We start from the raw sequence: 25,775 nt of genomic DNA, 5'->3' as shown, positions 1-25,775 counted from the left end.
GTGTAAGATTTAGAGGGATTTACTGGCATCTAGCGGGGAGGACTGCAGATCGCAACTAGCTGAAACTTCACCTGCTTAGAATTCCCTTAGTGTTCATTGATCAGGAGGTTTTTACTGGGAGCCGAATTATCCACAAAGGCCTCTTCCTCTCAAAAGCAAACAGACTGCAATATTAGAACTAGTAAAACACTGAATAAAGCAGTTTCACGTTACAGTTACGTTGTTTCTCTGACGCTGTTTGGCTCATTGCAGAAGGGTGTGCTCACCTCTTTTCTCTGATAAAGAATGACGTTCAGGATTTTTTACCGGGAGCCAAATTATCCGCAGCGATCTCTTCCTTTCCAAAACAAACTGACCTGATGTTTTAAAACAGTGAAAACACTGAATAAAGCAGTTTCACGTTAAAAGAAATGTGTTTTTCTCACACTGCTCGTTGTGGATGGGCAACTATGGAGACTGACTCTATAACGCAAATGGCCTTATCTAGAACCAGTGTCTGGTTTGTACATTATGGGCTACCGTAGAAACAAAGCGGTGCGACATCTCATCTAAATGGACGAGGACCCGCTTCCTATGTGGATATAAATGGCTCATTCCTAAGTAAAGAAAACACTACACTTTTTTTCAGGTGATTATGAACTAAACACACTTATTATATTAAATACCATTTTCTGCCATTAAATCCCCCCAAAATCCTACACACTGGACCTTTAATGTGTATGTTTTTCATTGTGCATATTAGAGTCATTGTCTCCTCTGAGATAATAATCAACAAAACTGTGTCTAAGGGACATAAAACCAACAGCTGAGAATAATTCAGTGACATCGAAACTCATTATTACTGTTTGATTCTCTGCATCCACACAAAAAGGAATCGAAAAATCTGGGTCAGGTTGTATCAGACGCAGTAGAAAAGACTCCTGGTATAATAATGTTGCAGTAGACATCCTTTTCTATACATCCCTGTGTGCTTTGATGGGGGAAAGTTAAAACTGCAGACCTGAAGGTGACTGGAAACCACGAGTCATTCCTTAACAGGGGATGAAATGGATTGGTATCATGTGACTGTTTTTGATTGCCCTAAGCTGCTGGCACTGGTGCCAAATACCACTATGCTTTGTTTGCTGTGTGACTGGTCTTAGAGGAACTTGCTGGCCCCGCTGAGCGCTGGGGCCAAGGACTAAATCAGACTGGGATGACCCTGCAGCTGCTCCAGCCACTCAGGCCTGCCCTGCCCAGACCAGGCCAGCAGCGGGTCACTGCGCAGCACCCTATAACCAAAACAGAGAGACTTGATGCTCTCTGAAACCAATGGGATTCTCCCCAAATCTCCTGCACGAACCAAACCAATCTACTAATCAACTTATGTGGAACGAATCCCTTTGAGCAACGCTGCCCAAAACTGGGGCCTGTGGGAAAAATTTGGCTTTTCACACAAAACGTTTGACCCTCCAGAGGATTCAAGGGGCAAAATGATATTTTACACTAATTTAAAGAGCTTAATCATGTTTGAGCCGTTTGAGATCACCTGCTCACGACTCAGCATCATCATATTTTCAGGTGTGTGAGGGTTTATGGCCTTATACCATAGGTGTGATATCCAGCCTCAGATACCCTATGCAGACACCAAACCACAATGTTCAACATCTATTTCAAGTTCAGAAACATGACTTACAGTAGACCTTCATAGTTTTTAGGAAAGTTCAAATAGACAAAAAGTTTCAGAGCAAAGCATCCATTGAAATCTGAGTGTAGAGAAAAAGGAACATATGTTTGGGTTTTTATGGAAGCAAATAGGAGACATAACTATTTGAATTCTAACAGCCATTGAATACTTAATATTGATATTAATCAATATTAATCTCAACGCCAGTGAATCCATAGAATTTAAATATTTTACTTTTAAAACCATGTATCTGAATTTATTTCCTCTGAATTTACCTCTTTGATATTTAAAATATTAAATATCTTAAATTGCATTTTAAAAAATTTAATTAGATTTTGTTTTTAATGTTTACAAATTCAAATCCAAAAATTAAAGTTTCAGAATTTCAGAAAAAAAAAATAGGTTCAGGTTGCTCAAATTCAGATCTAAAAATTAAAGTTAAAAAAATTTTTAAAAAAAAGTTGAATTTGAGCAACCTGAATCTATATTTTTAAAATTCACAAACTTGAATTTTTGGTTTTGAATTTGTGAAAATTGCAAATATTCAAATTCAGCATTTGAAACTGCAAATTAAGAAATTTAATATTTTATAATATTTCAAAGAGGTGAATTCAAAAGAAAAAAAATCAGACCCATGGCTTTCAGAGTAAATTAAATAATTCTATGAGTTCAGTGGTGATTACATTTCAATGTTACAGATTTAGTGACAAATTCAAATACTTGTGTCTCTCATTTGCTTCCATATTTTTCCATTGCTTTCAAGATCGATAATCCATATGCAGCCTAAATTAGTCCTGCCCAACCTCACAGTGCTATCTCTTACCCACAGAGGGGGCAGCTGAGACGGCTGTCATTGGTCCGGCCTCGCAGGCAGCGGGCACAGAAGATGTGGTAACAGTCCAGTAAACACGGAGACTGGTACTGCTCATGGCACAGGTGACACACCAGGGGGTGGACATTAGTGCAGTCCACGTTACACAGGTTATCAAAGTTGGTGAAGATTCCTCCGGCCATCTGCCAACAGAGTATGTGAAGAATGACAAACTGTGAGTATCACTTGATTGACAAGTTTTTAAAAAGCCAACTCATTACTGAACAAAAAAGCTTCAGCATGCCCCAAATATTCCAGTTATTATAAGAGAGGTTAGGACTGACTGTCATATGAAACACTTTGATCAAGAGATGCAGATATTAATTGGAATAAACAAGCGTATTTCTTTGTCTCTTACCTTGTCTGGCGTGTAATGAGTGCCCTGGACTTCAGTGACAACACACAGTTCAAAGAAGGCAAGTAAATACCATCAAAGACATTGTCGGCACCAACATTATATCCAGCCAACAAATCCTACTGTAAATGCAGTAGGCTAGTCTACAGAAAGCACAGAGAGCCACTGTCTTACCTTTCAGTGGTGCTATCAGCTACCCCCCAGCAGGAATGACAGCAATGCAGAAACTCTTCAATAGTAGGCTGATGGGGTCCCACCGCCAGGCAGCTGACAGCACACACCTCATGCCAGCCCTCAAGTGTTGCCAAAGTGCAAAAGGGACATTTAATATTGCTGTGCCATAGAGATTAAAAATACAGTTGTCCTATTTCTAATGTTACACACTGTTGTTACGTCTTGGACCCCAAGGCAGGGTGACAGGAGGGAAGGGGAGAATTACAACACTGCAAATCGTTTAATCTGCTGCATCACTTCAAGAGGAAAACTTTGTCACATAATGCATTATTTTTAATGCCTTCTTAGCACTTTGGAAACCCTGTTTTAGAGAAGTACTACATAAATGAAGCTGGGTATTGTTTTGTTGCATTAAACAACACTCACACAACACTATATACTAAAGAAAAATACAAGTTATCTAACTGTAATTAAACAGCAAAAATATGAAACCCTTTAATGTAGTGAAACTGTAGTGAATGACACATTGACATACACTTTTTCAACAACAATAACAATAATGCTTTTCAAAAGAAAGTCATAAAGTGCTTTCCAAAAATAAAAAAAAGATAGACAATGATAAAGATAAATAAATAAAAACAGTTTAAAAGTTAAATAACATGGGGCAACAGGAGCTGCACATGATAAAGAGTAAGATAAGTAATGTAAAACAATATGAAATAAATAAAACAATCAATAAAATAAAAGTTAGGAGAATGCCTTTATATATAAATAGGTTTTAAAAAGTGACTTACAGATAAAGGTGAGTTTAGGCCACAAACCCTCTGATAGCACATTTATAAAAACGTGTAGTCCATAATTTTCAAATACTAATTTTAAATTAATTTCCTTGGAAGTTTACTGAACAGAAATATGTCATCTGGTGTTAATTGAGGGGAATGGCCCAATTTAAATCCATATTTATAATAATAATAATAATAATAATAATAGTAATAATGATAATAATAATAACACTATAATAAAATAATATGTAATAATATACGTTTTTTAAATTTTATTTCTTTCTGATCTTCAGCTGACTTCCTACAGCTTAAACTAAGCATTAATCATTTAATTAATTAATTGGAGGTGTTGTACACTATCTGTGTTTTCTTCGCAAGACACATTTTAGAAATCATTGTTAAGTCAGGGAGATAAAATAAAAAGTGACAAAATAATCTTGACTCAAGGCCCACTTACTCACTTATCTTGTTTCCAGATCTTTTAGCCACATATCATGGTCTTCATCGGTGACTGGCGTTGCTTGTTGGTCATGGAGGTGGCTCAGTTGTTTGATATCAGTTATATATATTAACAGTTTGTTTGATATATGTTCTTGTAATTGATATTTTAACTTAATAAAGCAACTGTAGCCTACATCTAACTAACAATTATAGCTAAAAGGAGAAGCTAGCTAGCTTAATTTTTGAGTTAAATTAATTTATTTCCAGTTAATTAACAATTTACTGATTCGGCAGCAGATGGCCATTAAATTAGATAAAGTCTGACCTCTTCAAACAGTTGCTGCGCCAGTTTACTCCCCTGTAAGAGGTTTTATCGATGTCTGCTCTTTAAAACAATATCTGGTTATGCATAATTAGCATGGAAGTTTAAGCTAGGTCACTGACTGAATGGCTGAATCGAGCCCAGATAAATCGATGCGCTCGATCGTGCGGCCGGGTATTATAGTCCCTGTGAACCTTCGCTCCTTCCTTTTTGCTGAATGTGTCAGCCATGGCCCCGATTGTGAGTAGTGAAGTGACCGAATAAACTGCATTTAGACGATGTATTTTGACTTGTCCTTGCTCTCGCTGAAGCGTATATAATCAGTGAACAGTAATACAAGAGCAACGGGTGGTTTAGCCTCGTTTATTTAGCTTTGTTTACTGTGTGAGCTAAAGCCACGTTTGGCTAATGGCTAACGGTAGCTAGCAGTGAAACATCGGCGGTAGAGTTCTGTCGGTAATGCTAATATTCTAGGTCGTTTCTTCAAAGTGTGTGATGTACAGCCTTGGAAAATGATGTCCTATCACTTATGATACTTTTAGGAATTATTTTAATGCGTCTTTCAGCTGTTTTAAAGTTAAACATGATATGATGATTGTCTATGTGAGTTTGAGTAACCCTCTGACTCTCTGTGTTAGAAAAAGCAGGTGGTCAGGAAGCAGGGTGGAAAGAGGAAGAAGCAGATCCTGAAGTTCACCCTGGACTGCACTCACCCTGTGGAAGATGGCATCATGGATGCTGCCAACTTTGTGAGTAGACCAGTTGAGACATAAGAGACTTCTTGTCTGTTAAACAGTGTGCAGCAGCTGTCAGACACAACCCCTGAGTGTCAAACACTGCTGTCACATCAGCGGGATCAATCTCAAGTCATTGGATATGATGGTTACACTCAGTTAGGAATAAATAAAGGACACTGTAATCCAGTGTGACTCAAACAAGATGTCAACCACAGTGTGTCACCTGTCAGTACTTGTAAGAGACTCTTTAACTGTACATGAAACCATATGTAATGACATTTTTCTTTGTTATGTGTGTCAACCAGTGCTGTGTGTGATTTGCTGTGCTCTCGACATTTACAGGAGCAGTTCCTGCAGGAGCGCATCAAGGTGAATGGCAAAGCTGGAAGTCTTGGCGGCGGTGTGGTGTCCATTGAGAGGAGCAAGAGTAAAATTGCAGTGAACTCTGAAGTTCCCTTCTCAAAGAGGTACAAAACACAGTGCAGCTTATATCAGTTTTGAAATATCCGGTGGCTGAAATATGGGTTTCTACCTATCCCGGTCATGTTCCAATATAGAAGTGACTCTGCTCAGCACAGGGCTGTGAAAAAAACAGATGTGGAGCAGCTGAATAATTAGAATCTCTTCCTGGTGTGGTTATCTTTGTGCGAAGGAGAGGAGAATGCAAAATCCCATTTAAAAATGTAAATTCTCTTTCAATGTGCTGATAGTTTGATGACTCATCCAAAAAATGTTAATTAACATAACTGAGAGGACCAATTCTGCTCTATTATTATATCTGCTACCACCATTATTATATCTACTCTCACATTATAGTGATACTCTACCTGAAATGTGTCTTCTGAGTCCTCACCTTTCACAGTCCACATGCACTACTGTGTATGAGGAGTTCAGGAGCTGAGCCTTTATTGTATGTATTCAAAAATTACATGAAGTCCTCAGCTGAATGTATTTCAGTTTTGCCTTGACCATAGATATGATAAAGATGGTTAAACCTGAGTTTCTGCATCGATGGAGAAAAATGTGGTTTAGGCTTTGTAGGTGTTTAAACTCTTAAGCCCTATTTGGACAGGATTAGTTTTACATAGGTACGTGGGGTAAAGTAATAATCACTAGAGATTTTAGTCCCGCATTCCCGCACATTCCCGCACAATGTCAGTAAAGATTACCGCAACTTTTACCTTCTGTAAAAGGGTCCCAGACAATTACCTCAGGTAATACTAATCCCGTGCGAATAGACCAGCAATAAATATGTGTGTACATATTTCGTCATATCCTGTTTACAAGTGGTTTTTCGCAGATTTTTGAACACGATTCAAGTGTGTTCGAGTGTGGTACGCATAGTAAGCAACGTCATACGCACATAACAGGAGGGGACGGCGGTGCGTGAATGGATTTACTCCTCCCACTTGTGGTAGTTTTACTGATATTTCTTATTCCGTGCGAATTGGCCATTAATATTACCGATGTCCTGTGGTAAAATGACATTACCTCACGTGCCCATGTAAAACTAATCCCGTCCGAATAGTCTCAATGTGAGGGAATGACTGTGAGGGACACTCATCACAGTACTAAAGCACCCATTTGTGAATGGACTGATGGTAATTATTAATGGCTGATTGTACTTGAGAATATGGATAAACCCAGGTGGAAGGCTCTGCTGCACCCATGTTGTCAGTTTTTCTAAAGATATAAGAGCTTACTTTAAAAAGTTGCATGGAAAATACTGTTTATGTGAAAGGTTTTTGTCTTTTGTCACTTCACCCTTTACTGTCAGCCTTTTTTTAAAGTCACTTTAGCCAAATACAAGACATTTTCTGATCTTGCCTTCATAGTGGTATTTAGCCCTGCAGTTAGTTTTGGTTGCATTTGTTGCTTGTGCCACCAGCCCTATATTGCCAAAGTGAATTTTGTGGTGCCTAAGCATTGAAAAATGTTTTCAACAGGAACCACTGAACGCTGAAGGAACAGTAATCAAATAAAGTGTACAGGCCTTTTTTCGAAGCTGACAGTTTGACTTGTGTCGGTAGAAAAAGCACAGGTGTTACTAACAACATTGACAATGTCTCTGTTGTATTGAAGTGTCCCAGTGTGAAGGTGAGCCAACATGCACAATACTAAAACCCTGGAACCCAAGCAAATTAATTTCATTACTTATACCTGTGCTTTTCCTACAATGACCTGTCACAATGTCAGTTTTTTGGAAAGAGGTGTTGCTGTTGAGCTACTACAAACAAAATCCATTTAACACTGCATGGGTGTATGTATATGGGTATATACCACTAAGGTTAAGTGGGAAAACGGGACTAAGACAAACTTCTAACTTTGTTTGCAGACCAAAAACAGTGCCTAAAAGTCATCCAGATTTTCAAGTCAACAATTTATAAAAAAAAATACCATAAAAATCAAAGTCAAGAAGTGACCCCAATCAACAAACTCAAACTGTGACATATAATAATGTACTGGAACATTAATTTCCATAAGCTTTTTTTTTTTTAAGGATAAACAAATTCATGAGTACTTTTTGTTAGGAAGTTAGGAACACCACCAGCAGAGGGTGACTGTACCACTTCCATTCTCAAAGGGAGCACTTGAAGTTATGACTGGGAAGAGTCACTGGGAGATGTTGCCATTCATATATCTGGTGTAATCATCTGTAACCTCTGCATGTGTCTGCCATCTTATCCTCATATTCATTCAAATATACATAGACTGCATTTCTGCAGGTGACACACAGCACTGCCTCAACCTGTGTATACTTAAACTGCTTTTATGATTTAAAATTACCTGTCTGTTGTCTCTGGGTGGTCAATAATCCAAAATACAAATACAAAGCACTTTCTCTACCCTATTATGAAATTAGGGTTTTATATCTAAATGCATATTATCACAGGTTATTATCAAACTTATCTCAACTTGCACAAGTTGTGTTTGACGTGATTTAGTCCACACCCATTTGTTTGCCCAATCACGTTAAAGACCACAGACCTGCAAACTCAATAAGGCAGATTCAAAGTGATGAGAAATACCTGCCTTTGACCAGTATTTCTACGCTGTTTTCCCCTTCCTTTTTATCTTTCGCAGATACTTGAAGTATCTGACCAAAAAGTATCTGAAAAAGAACAACCTCAGGGACTGGCTGCGGGTCGTGGCCAACACCAAGGAGAGCTACGAGCTGCGCTACTTCCAGATCAACCAGGACGAGGAGGAGGAAGAGGATGAAGATTAAGCTTCATACAGCTTTAAATAAAATGAGAAAAAAGAAAGGAAAATTTGTGTTGTCTTTATTTTATTATTATTTTAATGTGCTTTAATTTTTGTTCACTGGGCATCAGTACACTGGCACCTCCAGTCTGCATGTCTAAGCATCCTTGGACAAGATACTGAACCCCAAATTGCTCTCAATGGGTATTCCCTCAGTGTGTGAGCACGTGGCTGGTTACTGTGTCAGCCACCACTGTGTGAATGGGTGAATGTAACATGTAGTGTAAAAGTACTTTGAGTGAAATAAAAGCGTTATACAAGTGCAGTTCTTTACATACCAGAAATAAGAACGTAACACTGTATGCTTCACTGAGTTTTTAGATCTTTATTAATACAATTATTGTGCACAATTTTGGAATATTTAGGAGTTTTTTTGCACCAAATTATTTTTTTATTTTTTGCACCATATTTTTTTGCACCAAATTATTTTATCAAAATTTTTTTGTACCAAATTATTTTATTTATTTTTTTCACCAAATTATTTTATTATTTATTGTGCACCAGATCATTTTATCATTAATTTTTTTCACCAAATTATTATTTTATTATTTATTTAAACATTTTTTGCACTAAATAATTTTATTTATTTTTTGCACCAAATTATTTTTGTTTTGCTTTGGTGCCCTATGTACAGGACTCAGAGCCAGCAAAGCTAATTATATTAACATAAAATGTAAAAGTACATGGTTTACTCTAGTAAACAAATGTGAAACAAAACAATTAGACTTGCTCTAATTAACACAGAGACCACAATCAAACAAAAGTGAACAATTAAAAGTCAAACTCTGCTGCAGCATGTGCATCCAGGACACTTGAGCTCTTTGATTTCTGTATTTTGATCCATTAAGTCAAGTTGAAACTCGTGTGCTCTCCGTGGTGAGCTCTCTGTGGGGCATCTTGTGTTACAGCTGTGGTAACCTTGACAACAGTTAGACCACTGGCAGTCAGGACTCCTCTCTCAGCATGCAGTCATCACGCTGCTCTTGTGTATTTTTTTTTTTCCCCCCATCTGGGAAAAAGTGGAAGTTTGCAACATGAAGACACAGATTTAGAGTCAGGCTGTGTCAACATTTGCATTTAGGCGTTAATTAAAATCTAAATTAGACCCCCAAATAATATTAATTGATATAAACATGCGTGTTTCAGGAGGAATAATTGTGTCGTTTCCCCCCCCCCCTGCAGCCTGGCTTCATATTCAGAGTAAAGGCAGTGAGTGTATCGTGGAGCAGCAGCTGTGCAGATGGAAAAGCAGCAGCAGCAGAAGTTTCTGTCTCAATTCTCCGGACTTCCAAAAGGAAATGGGCAGGCGACAGGCGCGGGAGTGTATCCGCCTATTAGCGGCACATGGCGTTGCCGCACGGTGTGTCTTTTCGCACACTACTAGTTAAAGTGGTAACTAAGAGAGCATGACTAACTAGTTGTGGGTGAAATTATGGGATGCATCGTCATGGCAACAGACCAGACGTCACAATCTGGGCATGTGTGTTCCATTTTTGTCTTTCTTATTTTTCAGACTGGAAGACCTGGATAGAGATCAGTGGAAAATAATATAATTTTCACTCGTGGAGAGAAAGCCCCAGATCCACTGCAAAAAAATAAAATTTATTTATTTATTTTTTTTCTTGTGTAACTGAGCGACGAATACATTTCTTTTTTTTTTTTTTTGGGTGAAGAAAGAGCCTGGGCTGCGGCGTCTGGAGGGTTAACTTTCAGTATTCTCAGCCTAAAAGGGGTTTGGGGGGCTATGAGATAAAGATGCCGGGGTCGCTGAGTAATGAAGACGAGGGACAAGACGACATGGATTTTGAAGACGATATGCCAGGTGAGGGAAAGGGGGGAGGCGGGGTGTCCTTCAGATTATTTTGCGCCGCTACGCCTTGAATGCGGGGAAAAGGGCTTGTCCTGCGTTCCTGAGACCAGAGAGGAGGAGGAGGAGGGGTGGGGTGCAATAAGCAGAGTCATGCTATTATTTTTTGCACGACCTAGTGTCTTAAAGGTGGGAACGGGGGTTTTTGGATTTGCCTCCGGCTGTCCTCACATCCAGCCTGATTTTGGGGGCATGATGAAAAACCCTGCTGCATGCTTTCTGTAGGCTGTCTTTTTTTACCTCCTCCTTTCACAGGCTGCATGCGTGTACAAAGTGAATGGCTCCTAAAACACACAAGTTTGCTTCAGAGAGCTGTTTAAAAAGAGCCATGACAGTTGAATCGGTGCTGTGTCAGTGTGTGCTGTGATGTGTCTCAATAACCGTGTGCATATGCTTTTAAGTAGGCTACAGCGACAACATCCGTGTTGGGTTTTGTTGTAGAGGATGCTGTCTCCACTTGTGATATCAGGAGGCTGCTCCAACTTTAAATGTTTCTTTTTTTCCAGCACTGCTTGGCCGCAGAGGTGTGAAAGCCACGTGTAGGCTACAGTAAACAGTGCTTATCAAGTGTGCCTCGGTGTCTTTTTGCCTCCATCCCGTGCACTGTTGATGACCACGGTTAGGTCATCAACATCCCTTCAGCTCTGGGTCGTGCACTAAGTGAAATTAACTGTAACCCACATTCCTGACACGCAGCTCATTCAGTTCTCATGGAGGCTTCACGCAAGCCAAATTTGTGCAATAATTCTTGTGGCAGTAAAATTAATCTGTCAACCAACCTTGGCAGTGAACCAATTGTAGTATACATGATATTTACACTCCTTGAAATGTTAAAAACTAATCAAGGCGTAGGGGATGGTGAGATTTGCTTATTGATGACCTGTCAATGAGCAGCCACATTGTGGTCATTTTGTTTTCTCTTGGCTGTTGGTTTGTCAGTCTACCCAGTGAGCTGTCCCAAAAATTGTGCACCTGATTAATTTGGGAATTCCCGGTTATAGTGTTAAACGTCCAGTGTGTAGGATAGTGGCATCTAGCAGTGAGGTTGCACCTGTGTTCCAAGCCTAAAGGAAAGCTTTGGTGGTCGACACGAAAACACAAATGGTGCTATCTAAAGCTATTGTTTGATTTGTCCATTCTGGGCTACTGTAGAAACAACATGGTGGACTTCAGAGAAGAGGAAACGCCATAGATTTCAATAATAACAAGAAACAGGATGCCAAGATGGCGCCTGTTCATTCTAGTGCAGCTGCTTGCCTGGCACGTACGCCAAAAAAGTTTTCTAGCTTCTGGGTTTATTTCTCCGATATGTGTCCCAAAGAATATGCATAGTAGTGTTTCACCTGCTGGCCCCGTCCACGAGTTCCTGCTCAGCTCCTAGATTTAATGTTGGGATGACATCACAGATTTTTGAATTGCTTTTGTTGGCTTGAAGTTTTACAAACATAAAACCACCATGGCTCAAAAATTCACAATACAAAGAGTCATAATTGGTCTTGCTTGCAGACATCTTTCCAATGGGCTGGAGGGTATTTTTTAATTGCAGTACCGCGAGTGGCCACTCAGAAAAATTTGCTGCAAGACAGAGCAACTTTCCCATGGACCTGGGCCCACTCTGTATGTAGATCAGGCCTGTAAATGGCTAATGTTAAGGTAACAAAAATACAACACTTATTATTTTCAGATGATTATATAGAATAAAAACATAGCTGTCAATAAAACATGGAAATGAGTTAGCATTATTGCACTTCCTGGTTCCCTCTTTATAGAGTCAGCGGTTGTTTTGAATGAGTTTTTGGTGGGATGCCTGAAATGTGGTCTGTGGTTAACACAAGCTTAAGAGATTTTCCCGTTTAGTGCTACAACAGAAAATACGTCAGAAAATACCCCAGTCATGAACTTTAAAGTTTTTAAGTGTCTCAAAAAAGGTGGCTGCTAACAAGTGGCTAAATGAGACTACAGAACATCATCACGTCGATCACGGCGTCGTTGTGGTGGTGACGTTAAGTCATGCAACCCTAGGGTAGTTTGTTTATAGCTTAACATTAGGTTTTTACTTCTGGCGATTGCATTTATGCTTTAATCATAAAAGTGGTGTTCATTTGTGAAGATTATCTTGCTGAACAAAAAGTGTAATTATCATAAACTTTTGCTTGCCACAGAGTTTATTTTCTGCAATAATCCAAAACTCAATGGAAAAATCCCATCTGCGTTTTGAGAGGGAATCATGACGATGCTAATTTACGGCCTACAAGAAGACATCATCCCTGCTGCGCTCCATAGATACCACTAAATCTACCACTCTGGACCCATGAATTGACTCAATTGACATTTTCTTAATAGAATGAAGTTTAGATTGTCTTATCTGCTGCACCATGACTTCTCTGGTGATTTGATAAACCAATGTTGGGATTAGCTAAAGGGTATAACTGATACGTACTTACACTGCTAACTTGGATGTCTGTCATGTGCAGCCAAGAGTCGGCTTTATCAAAAAATCTGTGTGCATTCTGCTAGCCATGGTAACCTAGGCATTTTTGTGCCACGGTGTCAGTTTGGCCAGTGCAATCAATAGATTCATATTTTTGTCTTTCTTTTCTTGCAGCTCGCTCTGAGCAACAGATGATTTGATGCTTTGATGTTTAGGACAACATAAAAGATGCTGCTTTGCCCTCTTCTTTCCTTCCACACCACAATGTGGAAAGGTCTCATGGTAAAAAACAATACAGAGTCAAAGGAAAGTTGAGAGTGTAAAAAAAGCCAGTGCAATGTTGTCTCCAGCTATAGGCCGGCCTCTAATTGCTGCTAAGTGATAATATGTTACCAAAAAAAAAATACATAACAGAGTAATTTTGGGTCTAAATGAATTTCTAGTTTGAGCAAATACATTGGCTTTCTCTTGAAAAGGTACAGCGAATGTGTAGGGACAAAATGATGAAAATTAATGAATAATTTTCACACAACACGGTTGCCATGGTGCACGTCTTGCTCATTTTTCATGCTTGTCATAAAGGTCTTGAGCCTTGAAAGCTGCTGTATTTTGTACCACTGTCACAACAAAGGGGATACATTAATGACAGCATTGCTTACAGCCTATCATCGGCACATCATTATTATCTGTTTCTAAAACATGATTTTATATCAAAAGACAGGTTTTTTGGAAATTGCCACTCGTCCCTCTTTCTATATATATATATATATATGTTCACACAAAACATTTTTCATAAGCAGATTAATAGCAGCAGGCTCGCACTGGCTGGTGTGCAGAATGAAGAGAAAACGAGAGACAGAGAGAGGGAAGGGGAAAGACAGAGAGGAGTGTTGAGCAGTTGAAGCATCATCTATGACTGCCAGCCATAGCCTGAGGGAGAACACGAGCACTGATGCGTGTCCCCAATAACCCTCTAGTTGGTTAAACATGTATAAGAGAGGAAAGGTGCAATTGATTATGGCAGGTGAGTGAAGATATGTGAGTAGTAATCCAGTTTGAAAAATCAAAACCTTTTCACGTGTCAGTCGAAACTGATTTAGGTCTGCCTTGATATAATTTGTATTTTTTGTTGCTGGCTATAAACATATCAAAGGGGCTCTTTAGCACTGTAATCCATTATAATGACACGCTATGTAGCAAAGGGTAAATGTACTGAAAATCAGATTTGTGTTTATTATGTCTTATAGAAGATTTTTGTTGCTAAATTAAGATATTTGCGCCATTCTGACAATATTATTGACTCTCTGCAACAGTGGTAAACGTCTTTGCCGTCTCCTGTTTTTATCACATCTCTGACCGTGATAAAGTGTTGCAAATCCATTGTTATGCCACCGATACAGGAAGCAGTGTTCAGACAGTTTACGACCTCCATCAACAGGCATCAAAGTGACAGACAAGGTCAGGAATCCAGGTCAGATTTTTCCCCGGCATCAAGATGCTTCCATGCAATTAAAACGCAACAATGTCGAAGCTGGTCCTAGGGGGGCTTCAGACCCCTAAAAGCTATCCTATCACAGCCTTTATTTGTTGTGGCGCATAAAGTGCCCTAATTCCCTTTGTTTCACTCCGGGTGCTCACGCTGTCACAGATTGTTCCATTGTGTTTTCTGTTTTAATTGTTTTGTTCTTCCCTAAAATTGAAAGATTATCATGGGCTTTTGTGTGCCTACAAATGTTATCCCCAATTGGAAAGGGGTCTATTTTTGGATCCCTCACTGTGAAAGTTGACACCATTTTTTCCTGCTGCGCGTGCACGAGGCTCGAGCATGAAAGATGCTTTTTTTTTAATGTGTATTTGCAGATAAGCGGTGCAGCATTCTGGTCTGTTATATCTTCTTTATACTGCACACATTATCATCTCGTGCATATATTGTCCATGATAGATATGATTTTAATGGTGCTATTTAGTCTTTATCCCTCCATCACTTTGATGATTACATTTTCTAATAATAGTCCATGGATGTCTTTGTCTGAAGGCGTTTGAGGCCTAGGCTATGAGCACTTGATCGATGAACAGAGGAAAACCTATAGCTCTGGTTTCCTCCTTCGTGGCGAGCAATGCAGGGCAACATTAAGTGGGCATTTCCACACGGGGGCCAACAGAGAAAGAGCTAATGTGCTTTCCAGTAAACTCAAGCTTCCTCACTTGGGAGTCGCTCATGAATCTCCCTTCTAATGGGTCAGTCCGGTGGCCAAGCCCTTGTAGGAAGGTCAGAGCGGTGTCTGTGCCATCCGTCCACACTTTACAGAAGGCTCGTTTGCCAAGTGGAGCTTTGGTCCTCTTTCTAACAGAATCCGGTGCCAGACTTCCCTGTGCCACATGACTGAGCGACCTTCCCCCCCTCTTCCAACACCTGGCACGGCCTGGTCCACTCACCACGCAGAAAGATTATCATTCCCCTGATGGCCTTCCCTCGGGGGACTTCACAGGCCATTTACTGTAGGCAGGGTTCAGATTACAAGGCGATGCAGGTGTTAAACACAGACATCTTTTTTTCAATCAACTGCACTGCTGTCACATGTTGGGCCTATAAATGAGGTGCATTACTGGGAGACCATTTGTGTATGTGTTTGATATTTTTGTTAGATTTCTAATAAGCCTGTTGCAGCTTTGAGGCTGTAGTAGGTTCCCTAATATCAGACAGAGTTGTCAACTTGCTGTACTCTGTTCCCATCTTCAATCTGACATTGCGTCCACTTGATTTCTGTGTGGGAGGGGATTTGATTTTCTCTAACTAATCACTACAGACCCTCGTTAAGTCCACGCTGATGCATAGCCAGGACAACATACTTGTTTTGGCGGGGTTTTAGGAGGAAGTAAAAAAACCTACGGTATAGTACAATATTGAGAAGACATGTCAATTTAGAACATCCTCGATAGAAGCGTCTGTCTTTTCTATAACAGTCACCATTGCTGTTAGTAGTCCTTATTGGTTTTGATGCACCGCTTGACAATAGCTTTAGTCCTTCCTGTTACGCTGATTGGCTAATTGAGTCCCTTCGCAGTCATTTGGTCATTGGTCGTTTCTTACCTAAACTCAGAAACCACTGTTTAATGTCAAGATGCCAGACAAAAAAGTCATTTTGAACTTGGAGTGGATTCAATGGTCTGGACACAGGCTTTTTAGTAGGCATAGTGGTGCTTTGAGCTAAATGCTAACATGTTCACAACGACAATGCTAACATGCGGATGTTTGTAGTCTGTTCATCTGAGTTTAGCGTGCTAGCGTGCTAACATTTGCTTATTAGCACAAAGTAGAGCTAAAGATTGTGGCAATGGTTTTATTTGTTCATGAACTGTTCAAAAAAGTTTTGGTCTAATAAGAAAAAATGAAAGAATTATGGTGCTGAAGGAAAAGTCAGAGGATCATCAAAGTTATTAGTGTTCATCTTATGGGGCCCATGAGTGCACCAAATCTAATGGAAATCTGTCCAACAGTTGTTGAGATCTTTATTTCAAACTACAAATGTCAACCTCATCAAGGAAAAGGAGAATAAGATAATCACAGGACACTCGCCAGAAGAAATTGTTGGTCTTGTACATTTCTGCAAACCACAGCGTTTCTAAAATGACATAAATAATAAGCTTAGTTTGTTATTGTGAGGTCGAGGGGACGGTGGATGGCGTGTTACCTAGGCGAGATGCCTGCCAAGCTGCAGACCAGTGCAGAGTACTGTTTGAGACCAACAAAAATGGTTGTGTTATAGCAAGTCATTGCTGTGTGCCCAGGGACACCAAACATGGGTGTTTTGTAGCCCGCCAGTGTTTTTCCAATTGCTTTTTAGGCCAGAGAAGCAGTTATTTTTTTTACCAAGACAATGCTGCTTTTTCGGCTGTGATTGTGCCCCCTAAACAGGGTTTTTAAGCCAAAACATGATCTTCTTCCTAACTATAACCAACTGTTTTTTGTGCCTTAATCTAAACACACAACAGCATTGTTGTAAAGTTTCAGTGTGTCTGCTACAAAATAACATGCAGATGTAACAGATCTGTATTTTCCAGGAGCGTTTAATGCCAACATTTTTTCTGGCAATTAGGATGATCTCAAAGTCAACAAGAATTATGGGAACTATGAATGTTTGTACAAAATGTGCCAATCCATCCAGTGGATGATGACATATTTCACAGGATAAATGAAAACTTTGACCAGCTGGTGGTGCTACAGAGAGTCAGGGAATCACCAAAGTCAGTAGGATTGATCCTACGGGGACCATGAATGTCTCTATTAAATTTCACGGGAATACACCCAGTCGTTGTAGAGATATTTAAATCTGAAACACAGTCATGGACCGAACGATGAACAGACCAACAATGCCGTCCCTAGCATGCTGCTAGCCCGGCTAAAAAGGATTTAGTGTGATCCGCTGCATATAATTGAACTTTTTAAACCTACATCAGTAACGCTGCATCACCACTGTCAAGTTTGAGTGATTTATTGCACAGAAAACAGAGCAAGGGACACGCAGTCCGGCATCATCTGGTGTATCTAATCAGCGATGTGTGGTCAGCCTGTCAGTCATAGTTTACTCATTGAAAGAAAAAGAGTGCAGAGTGACGGACTGTGCGCTTTGTGTAATCCAGGGCCGTCTCCATCTGCATCTGAGCCATGTCATCATCTGTGCATTGAGGAGAGATGCAAGGCTTGCCTGGCAGGCGACTAACATGAGACATAAAAGAGCTCCCTGTTTGAGATACTGAATACATAAACTCAAGGCTTTATTCAGAAAGAAAGAAAGAAATAGACGAGGGAGACGCATGTGGATGTGTGTGTGAAGCGGAGAGAAGGATGAGGAGGCAAAGCATCGATAGATAAATCACAGAATCTTACCCAGAGTTTTTGTGACATTGAAAAGGCTCCCCCACCTTAAACAGCTACTCACCTTCAAAGAATTTATTTGTGTAGATTTCTGCAGAGTTTTAATGTTGTAAATGCTGGTGTAGAGGCATCAGAACTCAAACATTACTTGCATTTTAACAAGAAAATTTGTAGATTTCAGATAATTACAACCAGTGGAAGATGCTGTCAGTCAGCAGCTTTAAAATATCAGGCACATAAAGCCCAAGCTAGCCCCAATTAGTACCAAAAAACGAGGTGAAAATCTTAATCTGGTGGTCAAAGGAAACACAATGAGTCTGACAGTGCCGCTGATTAAAGCTTTGAAATCACTGGTGTGTATGTACTGTATGTGCATGTGTGCGTGGGGGTGCCTCCTGCTAGCTTTGCTAAATAGAGGATAAGTGGTTGGCGAGGTTTGTGTGTCTACTACACAGGAATCCCTCCTCCCCAACTTCTCACTCCAGCTACCCAGGGGAGTGGTAGACTGCAGGGCTAGTGTTGGCTGATTGACTCTGATACATGTGCTGCATATTTCATGCCCTCCAGTCTGTCTGCATGAGACGCAGCGCGCGAGGGAGACACGCAGATAGATAGACCGAGAGAGACAGAAAGACAGTCGGGGAAAGAGAACGAGATCAGATCGACCTTTACGGAGCGGTTGCATCCTGCGTGTATTTCTCTGCGTGTCTCTTTATAGTGATGTATTGTTTGGGACTGCCTCTCTTCCTTACTTACTCCTCTGTGACCCACTATGGCATCACTGAAGTCTGCTGCGCTCAGCAGTCAGCACGTTTGTACACAGCAGCTTTGAGACAGTGCAGCTGACAACCAGCAGCAGGTCGCTTTAGTCCCAGCAAGCATTAAAGGCAGAAGATATGCTCAGTATACCTCAGTGGTCCTCCAGGGAGTTGCCATTTAGCAGCAGGGCAGGCACTCCATCTATTTGTGCTTTGACGGGTAAAGTTGATCCACACTCAATGATGTGTGATCATGAGGTTTATTTTGCCAAGTGCTCCTGTTGGTCTGGCAATGATTCATCATTTTTATTTTCAAAAACAGGCCAACTGACTTCTCACTTTGCTGTGCTTTCACAGGAGCCTGCAGCTAATTATTAATTTTATTATTGATTAGTATCTTTCTTTTTGATTATTTTGTTTATTAAAGATAGAATATACAGGACTTGAAAGTGAAAGCCAAACCTCAGATTCACTGTTGTTTTGGAGCAAGCTTTGTCCATTTGCCATTTTGTCGCACTATATTAACATTTTTTGAAGTCTCCTCTCGGATGCGTGCTGCTTATGGTCTGTCACCTGGTCGAAATCAAATCAATGGGTTATTAAATTATTTCATAGAACAATAAAAATGAAGATTAACCAAAAAACATGGCAATTAAAAACTGTAACGCTGTGGCGTCTTCCACACTCCACACTCACTTCAGCGTACCTGCCTTTAATTAAAGGTTCCCGAGATGCCAGGTCAGGTGGCGCATTAAAGTGACTCAAAGAATCAATTGAAATATTTCTTTGATAAGTAACTTAAAGGGAAACTTTTCTGATTTTCAGCCAGCTCTTTGTCACTGCAAGTGTGTGCAGTGTACAGATCATAGACTGTATATAAAGATGCACAACATGTCACCACTTCTTCCCACTGTACAAATATAAAGCAGAAATATCCCGAATCTGGCCACTGCCATCTTTCATTAGTGACGTCATTTGGAGCCAGACTCTGTGCATTAACAATCTCCCTGGTATGGAGTTCCCACCCATACGCATATCCGACCGAATTGTGACCAGCACCATTGATCGTGAGCACACTGATTGGCACACATAGTTTTGAATCATGATGTCAGCCCTCCTTTTTTATAGCATCATATAACTAATTAAAGGCAAACTTAGGCAGGGAGTGCTCGCGGCACAGGGGGAAGCCAAACACTGCTCATCTGCACACTCTGTGATGACACAGAGCTGGTTAAAAATAAGCACAGTTCCCTGTAAATAATTAATTATTAATCAAAATTGTAGTCGATTTTATTTTTTGTTAAACTACAAATTGACAAATCAACTAATCCTTTTTAGCACTGAAGTATACAAGCCAAACTGTATTTTTCAATATAAAGATTCAGGCTTATTACAAGCTGAATTCGCTGTGGAGTCTTCAAACTCGACATCATCAGCTTATCATAACAAGTGCTCCATGTAAAGAATGCTACACTATGTTCCTAATCAGATATTGTTTTGTTTCTTTGCATCCAGATGAGGATGATGAAGGTGAGCGCAACACTGTTCCCCTCACACCCCTCGACATCTTCTCTGACAACGACTCCCTCAAACAACAAAAGAAGAAGAAGCCCAAAAAGATGAAAGAGGGGAAAATGCCCAAAGTTAAGAAGAGGAAAAAGGAGGTAAGGTGTAATTCCCACTCAACACCATCTGTCTTGACCTCGGACACAACAGCTCTTTGGCTCAAGCTGCACCCTGCGTTCTCTATTTCTCAAACCACCGCTCTTTTGATGTCTCTGCAATTGGATCAAAGGTGCGTTTTGGCTGCTGGGCCGCCTCTGTAATCTAAATGAGAGGCAGTGGACTGTCTCAGGCTTAGAGGAGGTTGGCAGCAGTGTCACCGTCATTGCCAGTGTAAGCAGTGAGCACCGAGGGCCAGTTTAGAGTGTAGATTTGTGCCTGTGGTGCTGGTGCTGATGGCAGAGACTGTAGGTCAGAAGTACAGTGATTGTGCCAAGTGAGCGATGGGAGTCGGAGCTGTGATGGAGCAATTTTGACAGACGAGCTTTTCTAGTCTTTAGTCTTCAGCATGAAGACAACAGTTCAGAGGTTTGAGCTGCTTCCACCATTAACACTAGTCAATTAACTAGTTAATTAACCAGATTTGTTATGGTGAGATCACTTATCACTAAGATAAGCTAATCACAAAGCTTTTAAAGCTTGCCTATTTGACTTGTGATCAACAGTGGCCACTGAGGGCACATGATAATTAAGGGTGGGGAGTAAATGCTAAAATGTAGTGAACTGAGTCATTAATGTTCTTCGTACATCAATATTTAACTTAATTGAAAATTCATTAACATGAGCTAGTGTCAGCCGTTATTAGTAAGTCCTAATTGAACTGAGCAAAGTGTGTTGCATTGTTTATGAGTTCATCATTTTATTTGCAAGATGGATCAATGTGATTTCTCAAGTCTTACATATATTGCTTATGGCTGCCTCAAAATCTTAGGCCCTGTCTACTTGGGCTGCCCCAACTAAGAATTTTCCTAGTCGACCAATAGTCGTCATTTATGGCCATTAGTCGATTAGTCACCTGCATGTTTCCGATATTAACTTGATTATCAAATTATATATTTTGGGTGGGGCAACACAATGGTTTGAGTTGAAGGTGTGAGAAAGAATAGTATCAGTAACATTGTTAACACTGTGCTACATTACAGAGAAATACAAAACCGTACTAATGAACCTTCATTAATATAGGCCTATATTTTATCTACAAGTGCACGTCACACACTGAGCGAGCCGCCTGTTAATGACGCTGTGGGCTAATGGGCATGTAGCTACTTCCATGTTTCAGATGATACTTCATGTTTGTAGTCGACCAATGAAGATGAGTTTACATATCACCTTGGGTTCGTCCTTCACCTTCTCAAAATGATCCCACGCTTTGGATTTCCTGCCCGACATGTTATTAACTAGCCTGTGGAATAACCGCAGGTACCAGCCCTGTAAATTAAGGGCCGTACACATTCCTGGAAAACATGAGGTCAGGCACTGGGTGCTACTTTTGTGGCTTTTCTGTACCAGCTTTCAAGAGCGCGGCGGCAGGTTGCGTCTAGGTTGCTAAGCAGCCTAAACAAGCATCATATAGCCTATTTAGCTGAAAAAGTGCAGAGCTGATCTTCTTCCAGGTGCTGTAAGTGTGTAGGCCTATCGTCCGTGGGACAGATGTAAAGCTTTGGATAGCCCTGCACTAACATGATCAACTTTTCCGTATTTATCAGACTGAATATTTACAGAAGAAGGGAAAGATATCTGTTAGCTGTGATTGGTTTGTAACGTGACTCCTGTCTGAATGCTGAGCGTGGCCTCTTCCTGTCTCTGTCCTTTCAAATTAAATTCCCACATGGTTCAGTCATATAGGTTCTGATTTATTTTCACAAGGCGCAGCTCCTTGTAGAGTTTCACATTTGCTTGTTTGTATTTTTTTGTGCGACTAAGCAACCAATGAAATCTTGCCAACTAACTACCTCTCTGGTCGACTAACGTTTGGTCGACTATTACGGGGCAGCCCTACTGTCTACAGGTATACAGATATTGCTTAAAACAGATATATTTCCCCTCTGTTAATAAATTAATTCTATCCACAAAATATCTCTGTCCACACTAGAATGCAAAAACAACTCCAAACACCGTCGTCTGCAGTCTCCCCTCGTCTTAAATGAAGTGGGCAGGCTTTTTCAAAATACCTACTGGAATTTGCTTCACTGTTGATTTCTGCTCACAATAATGACAGAAGAGCTCACTCAAAGATGCAATTGATGCTCTGGACATGGGGAAGTTTTCCTACAACTCCTCATTGACAGCATCCCACTCTGGGATGTATCCCACCATCAGGGTTCAGGCTGATCTGAAACCATTCCCTCTGGCGGACTCTGCCAACAACTCTGCTATTGCTGTTGTTGTTTCTGGCGCATGCTCATTACACAAAGCAACAGTGGGCATCCACAAATTTAGGAGATGAGGTCTTTGTTTCCCAAACAATCCATTTTAGAAGTCTGCACTGATACAAAGTAACTAGAGTTTTGAAAAAATTGCACCGTAGAGGGTGTTTTCAAAAGTCTCCTTTTTAGCGACCTAAAACCTGTGTGAACTCGAGTTTGCGTGGACGAGATGCAAAAATGTAAAGGAAAGTATCAATTTTCAAAAATGCCTGTGTATGTGTGGACAGGGCTTAAATCCAATACTCACCTTTCTTATAGCTCTGTTTGTCTTCACCAACTTGTAGAGGATGAACTTAAGAGTTCAGCCGAGGGAAACATCTGGTTTGTTAGCTGCCAAATTCTCCAATGTGTTCACCAGCTAGTAACCAACTTTGTCTGTGTGCCATTTGTTGCTGGGCCTGCGGCATGCTGTGGGTCTATCTGAGCTCTTTTACAAAAACCAGCTCCCTGCTGCAGCTGGAAATGAGGTCAGTGATAGCAGTGGTTGTAGGCTGGTGTTGCACCATATTCTGTGACCAAACTCTTGTGCTGAAGTCTATTTCCCGTTGATTTGTGTTTCCCCTTGTTTTGATGTGAACCCAACAAGTTAGGCTAATCCCCAACCAGTCATGTGCAACTGCTAACTCAGCCCCAACCTCAGCCTAATCCCTATACCTACTCCAATCCTGATGGCACATAGTGTGGGACCAGTAGCTCACAAATAAGTGAACAAGACTCGGACAAAAACCCAAGCAGTGCTGAGCCTGGTCACAACCTGAAGCAGAGATCTATTGTTTTATTCCCTCACCAGTGAAGCCTAACTGGCATCCTTTTAATATATCTTTCAAAGGATGTTTTATATTTAGAGGAGTTAATATTATACTTCCTGTACCCGTGCACCACTAGCTTCACCCTCGGGATGTAGACTGCCCCTTTTTTAACCTAACCCCAGGGCTAAGCTGACATTGTCTCAAGACGTGTCGAGAAAACAGCTCCTAATCAGGTCACAGAATGTGCGGAGTGACAGAATTCAGTGTAACACCAGAAACCCAAGACAATCAGCTTAAAGAGAACTGCAGCTGAGTGATAATTTGCAGTGGGATTATCACTTTGAGCGACACCTTTTACATCACACATGGTGAAACGGTCCACTGTTACCATAACTTGAAGGGTAATTTGACAAACAGAGCCAGCGTCTCATGAAGCCAGTGCTCACGTCGCCTGGAAAAGTTAAATCTACATTTACTTTTCCTGGCGATTCAGCCAAACTCTAAAAAGCCTGAAGAATTTTTTTATTCAATGATTACAGGAATTCACTGTATTCCCAGTGCGTTTCCCGCCTGTGTTGGCAACGGCTCTAACAGTGTCAGTGACATAGCCAGGATGTTCCCCTCTGCTGGCTGGAGATGCCAGCAGTGCTGTGAGGAGCTTGGCTGGCCAGGCTGCCACCCGGCCCTTTGGCTGCTTGTGGTAAACACTGAGCTCTGGGTCTCACTGAGCTAATGAGGGGGGGACTCCCTCTGACACTCTCCTCCCGCTCTTTCTCTTTCACACACACACACAGACTCTGCTCTGTATTCTCCTCTTCCTTCCCCTCTCCTCTCGCCTCTCACATGCATCACCTCACTTTGCCTTGATCGTGATGCCGCTGCTTTTGTTGCTGCGTTTGCGTCACAGGAACTGCAAATCTCATTCTATCTTTTTCTTTCTTTCTATCTTTCTTTCTTTCTTGCTTTTTCTCTCTTTTGCCTCCACCCTCCCTATTATTTCTTCCACTCTTGCCCTCCCACTGAGGAACCGCTGCTGCTGTAATTCACTTCCAATCACTCCCCAAAGGTTGGTGTCAGACAGGGGCCAAAAGTCAATTGGGGTCAGAGACTGTCAGTGGCACATCCCAGTCTCAGGTCAGAGCTGCTGGCGGGAGGAATGGTAGCCAGGGAGAAACATACTTGCCTCCTTTCTCTCATCTGCAGTGAAACAAAGGGAATATGCATGTCTTTTAACAAAAAAAAAAACAAAACACTAAATCAAGGGTAGAGAAGTTTATAGAAGGCAGTTAATGTTATTGGAAAAAGAAGAGACTGCAGTTTGGCCACAATAAAACAGCCATGAAGCAGTGAGGGAGCTGCTTGTAGCTTTAATATTTTTGCTGAAATACAGTCGGGTTTGAGATGAGCCTCTGTCTTGTTTTTATAAGTTCGGTATCCTCTCAAGGATTGTGAGTCAACAGAGAGCTGTTGCTGATTTCTGGGAAAGAGAAGAGGCTGTTGTTTTGGAACCATAAAGTGTTTTTACAGCAGTATTTTTTTCCTCCTCTTGTTGAACTAGATTTTATTGAATATCCATGTCTTTGCTCATTTTCTGCGCGCATCCTCTGCAATCTCCCCGAGGCAGAGCCATTATGGGGAAGCATCTAATTTGATTACGTTATCAGCACTTATCTGATTTTCTGCCCTCTAAAAGTAGAGACACCCTCTTTGTTGCTGCCACTGTCCTCTCGGGTCCTGTGATGTGTGTGCAACGTTGAACTCTGGGGCCACGGTGAGGTTGTTGCACAGTTCCACCTTGTCTTTGCAGTTGCTCTCGAACAGTGGTTCTGCTTCTTTGCTTTTTCCCTCCTCCATCTCCACCCCCACTCCCATCCCCCATACACTATCTTCAATTTACTCTCTCTCTCCTTCTTCTTATGCATAAATGAGATTTGTCTAGACGGGTGCTGGAGCACCAGCTCTGCAACCACAGGCCTCTGCATAACAAGCTCGTTATGCAAACGTGTCTGATTGGATGGCGCCGTTCCATTGGCTGCCACTGTGATAGAGTGTGTGTGTGCATGTGTGTGTGTGTGTGTGTGTGTGTGTGTTGGGGGGGGGGGGGATGAGTGGCAGGATAGAAAGACAGAGTGAGAGAGAGAAAGAAAGAAAGGGGGAGCTGTAAAGAGAGAGTGAGAGAGAAAATAATGTAAGGGGGGGCTGCGAGATGTGAAAGAGAGAAAGTGAGAGAAAAGGGAAGGCGTGCGGGGAGGGGGGGTGAGCTATGAGAAAGAGAGAGTGAGAGAGAGAGAAAGAGAGAGAGAGCCAGACACTGCTCAAATTTGGTCACCATGGCAACACAGCCAGGCTGCTGGTAGGGTTGGCGGGCGCTGCGGCAACGTGAGCCTTTCCACTGCGCTACAGAGCAAAACGCCTGTAAGTCCCTCCATGGATCCACACAGGCCTGCTGAGCAACAGGCAGCGAGCGGAGCACAAAGCTGCTGTGCACTAATT

The 25,775-nt window shown here is 41.1% G+C and overlaps 3 protein-coding genes across 8 annotated transcripts in view; 2 read left to right on the top strand and 1 right to left on the bottom strand.

Annotated features, from left to right (window-relative positions):
• Positions 1 to 3,197, bottom strand: part of rnf207a (ring finger protein 207a) — a 37,646-nt gene extending 34,449 nt beyond the window's left edge. For 2 of the 4 annotated variants that reach the window (XM_078170628.1, XM_078170632.1), the window contains exons 1-2: positions 2,896 to 3,042; positions 2,490 to 2,680 (exon numbers count right to left, since the gene is read on the bottom strand). In XM_078170628.1, the coding sequence (XP_078026754.1) occupies positions 2,490 to 2,680 (191 nt within the window). In that variant the 5' untranslated portion in view covers positions 2,896 to 3,042. Of the gene's footprint in view, positions 1 to 2,489; positions 2,681 to 2,895; positions 3,043 to 3,066 lie in introns of those variants that run through there. The other 2 variants (XM_033627400.2, XM_078170631.1) reach the window with 2 other exon arrangements.
• A 1,536-nt stretch (positions 3,198 to 4,733) lies between these two features.
• On the top strand, positions 4,734 to 8,614 carry rpl22 (ribosomal protein L22). The gene is made up of 4 exons (XM_033625718.2): positions 4,734 to 4,851; positions 5,250 to 5,360; positions 5,691 to 5,815; positions 8,433 to 8,614. Exons 1-4 carry the CDS (start codon positions 4,840 to 4,842, stop codon positions 8,575 to 8,577), a joined length of 393 nt encoding a protein of 130 aa, XP_033481609.1. The 5' UTR covers positions 4,734 to 4,839; the 3' UTR covers positions 8,578 to 8,614.
• Positions 8,615 to 9,858: 1,244 nt separating this feature from the next.
• The window catches only part of chd5 (chromodomain helicase DNA binding protein 5), a 69,420-nt gene continuing 53,503 nt past the window's right edge, over positions 9,859 to 25,775 (top strand). For 2 of the 3 annotated variants that reach the window (XM_078170621.1, XM_078170618.1), the window contains exons 1-2: positions 9,859 to 10,434; positions 20,060 to 20,208. In XM_078170621.1, the coding sequence (XP_078026747.1) occupies positions 10,368 to 10,434; positions 20,060 to 20,208 (216 nt within the window). In that variant the 5' untranslated portion in view covers positions 9,859 to 10,367. The remainder of the gene's footprint in view (positions 10,435 to 20,059; positions 20,209 to 25,775) is intronic. The other variant, XM_078170619.1, reaches the window with a different exon arrangement.

The sequence above is a fragment of the Epinephelus lanceolatus genome, chromosome 1 (assembly GCF_041903045.1).
Source record: "Epinephelus lanceolatus isolate andai-2023 chromosome 1, ASM4190304v1, whole genome shotgun sequence".
Classification (NCBI taxonomy): Eukaryota; Metazoa; Chordata; class Actinopteri; order Perciformes; family Serranidae; genus Epinephelus; species Epinephelus lanceolatus.
Note: the sequence above shows the minus strand (reverse complement) of the source record. Positions and strands in the feature narration are given on the sequence as shown.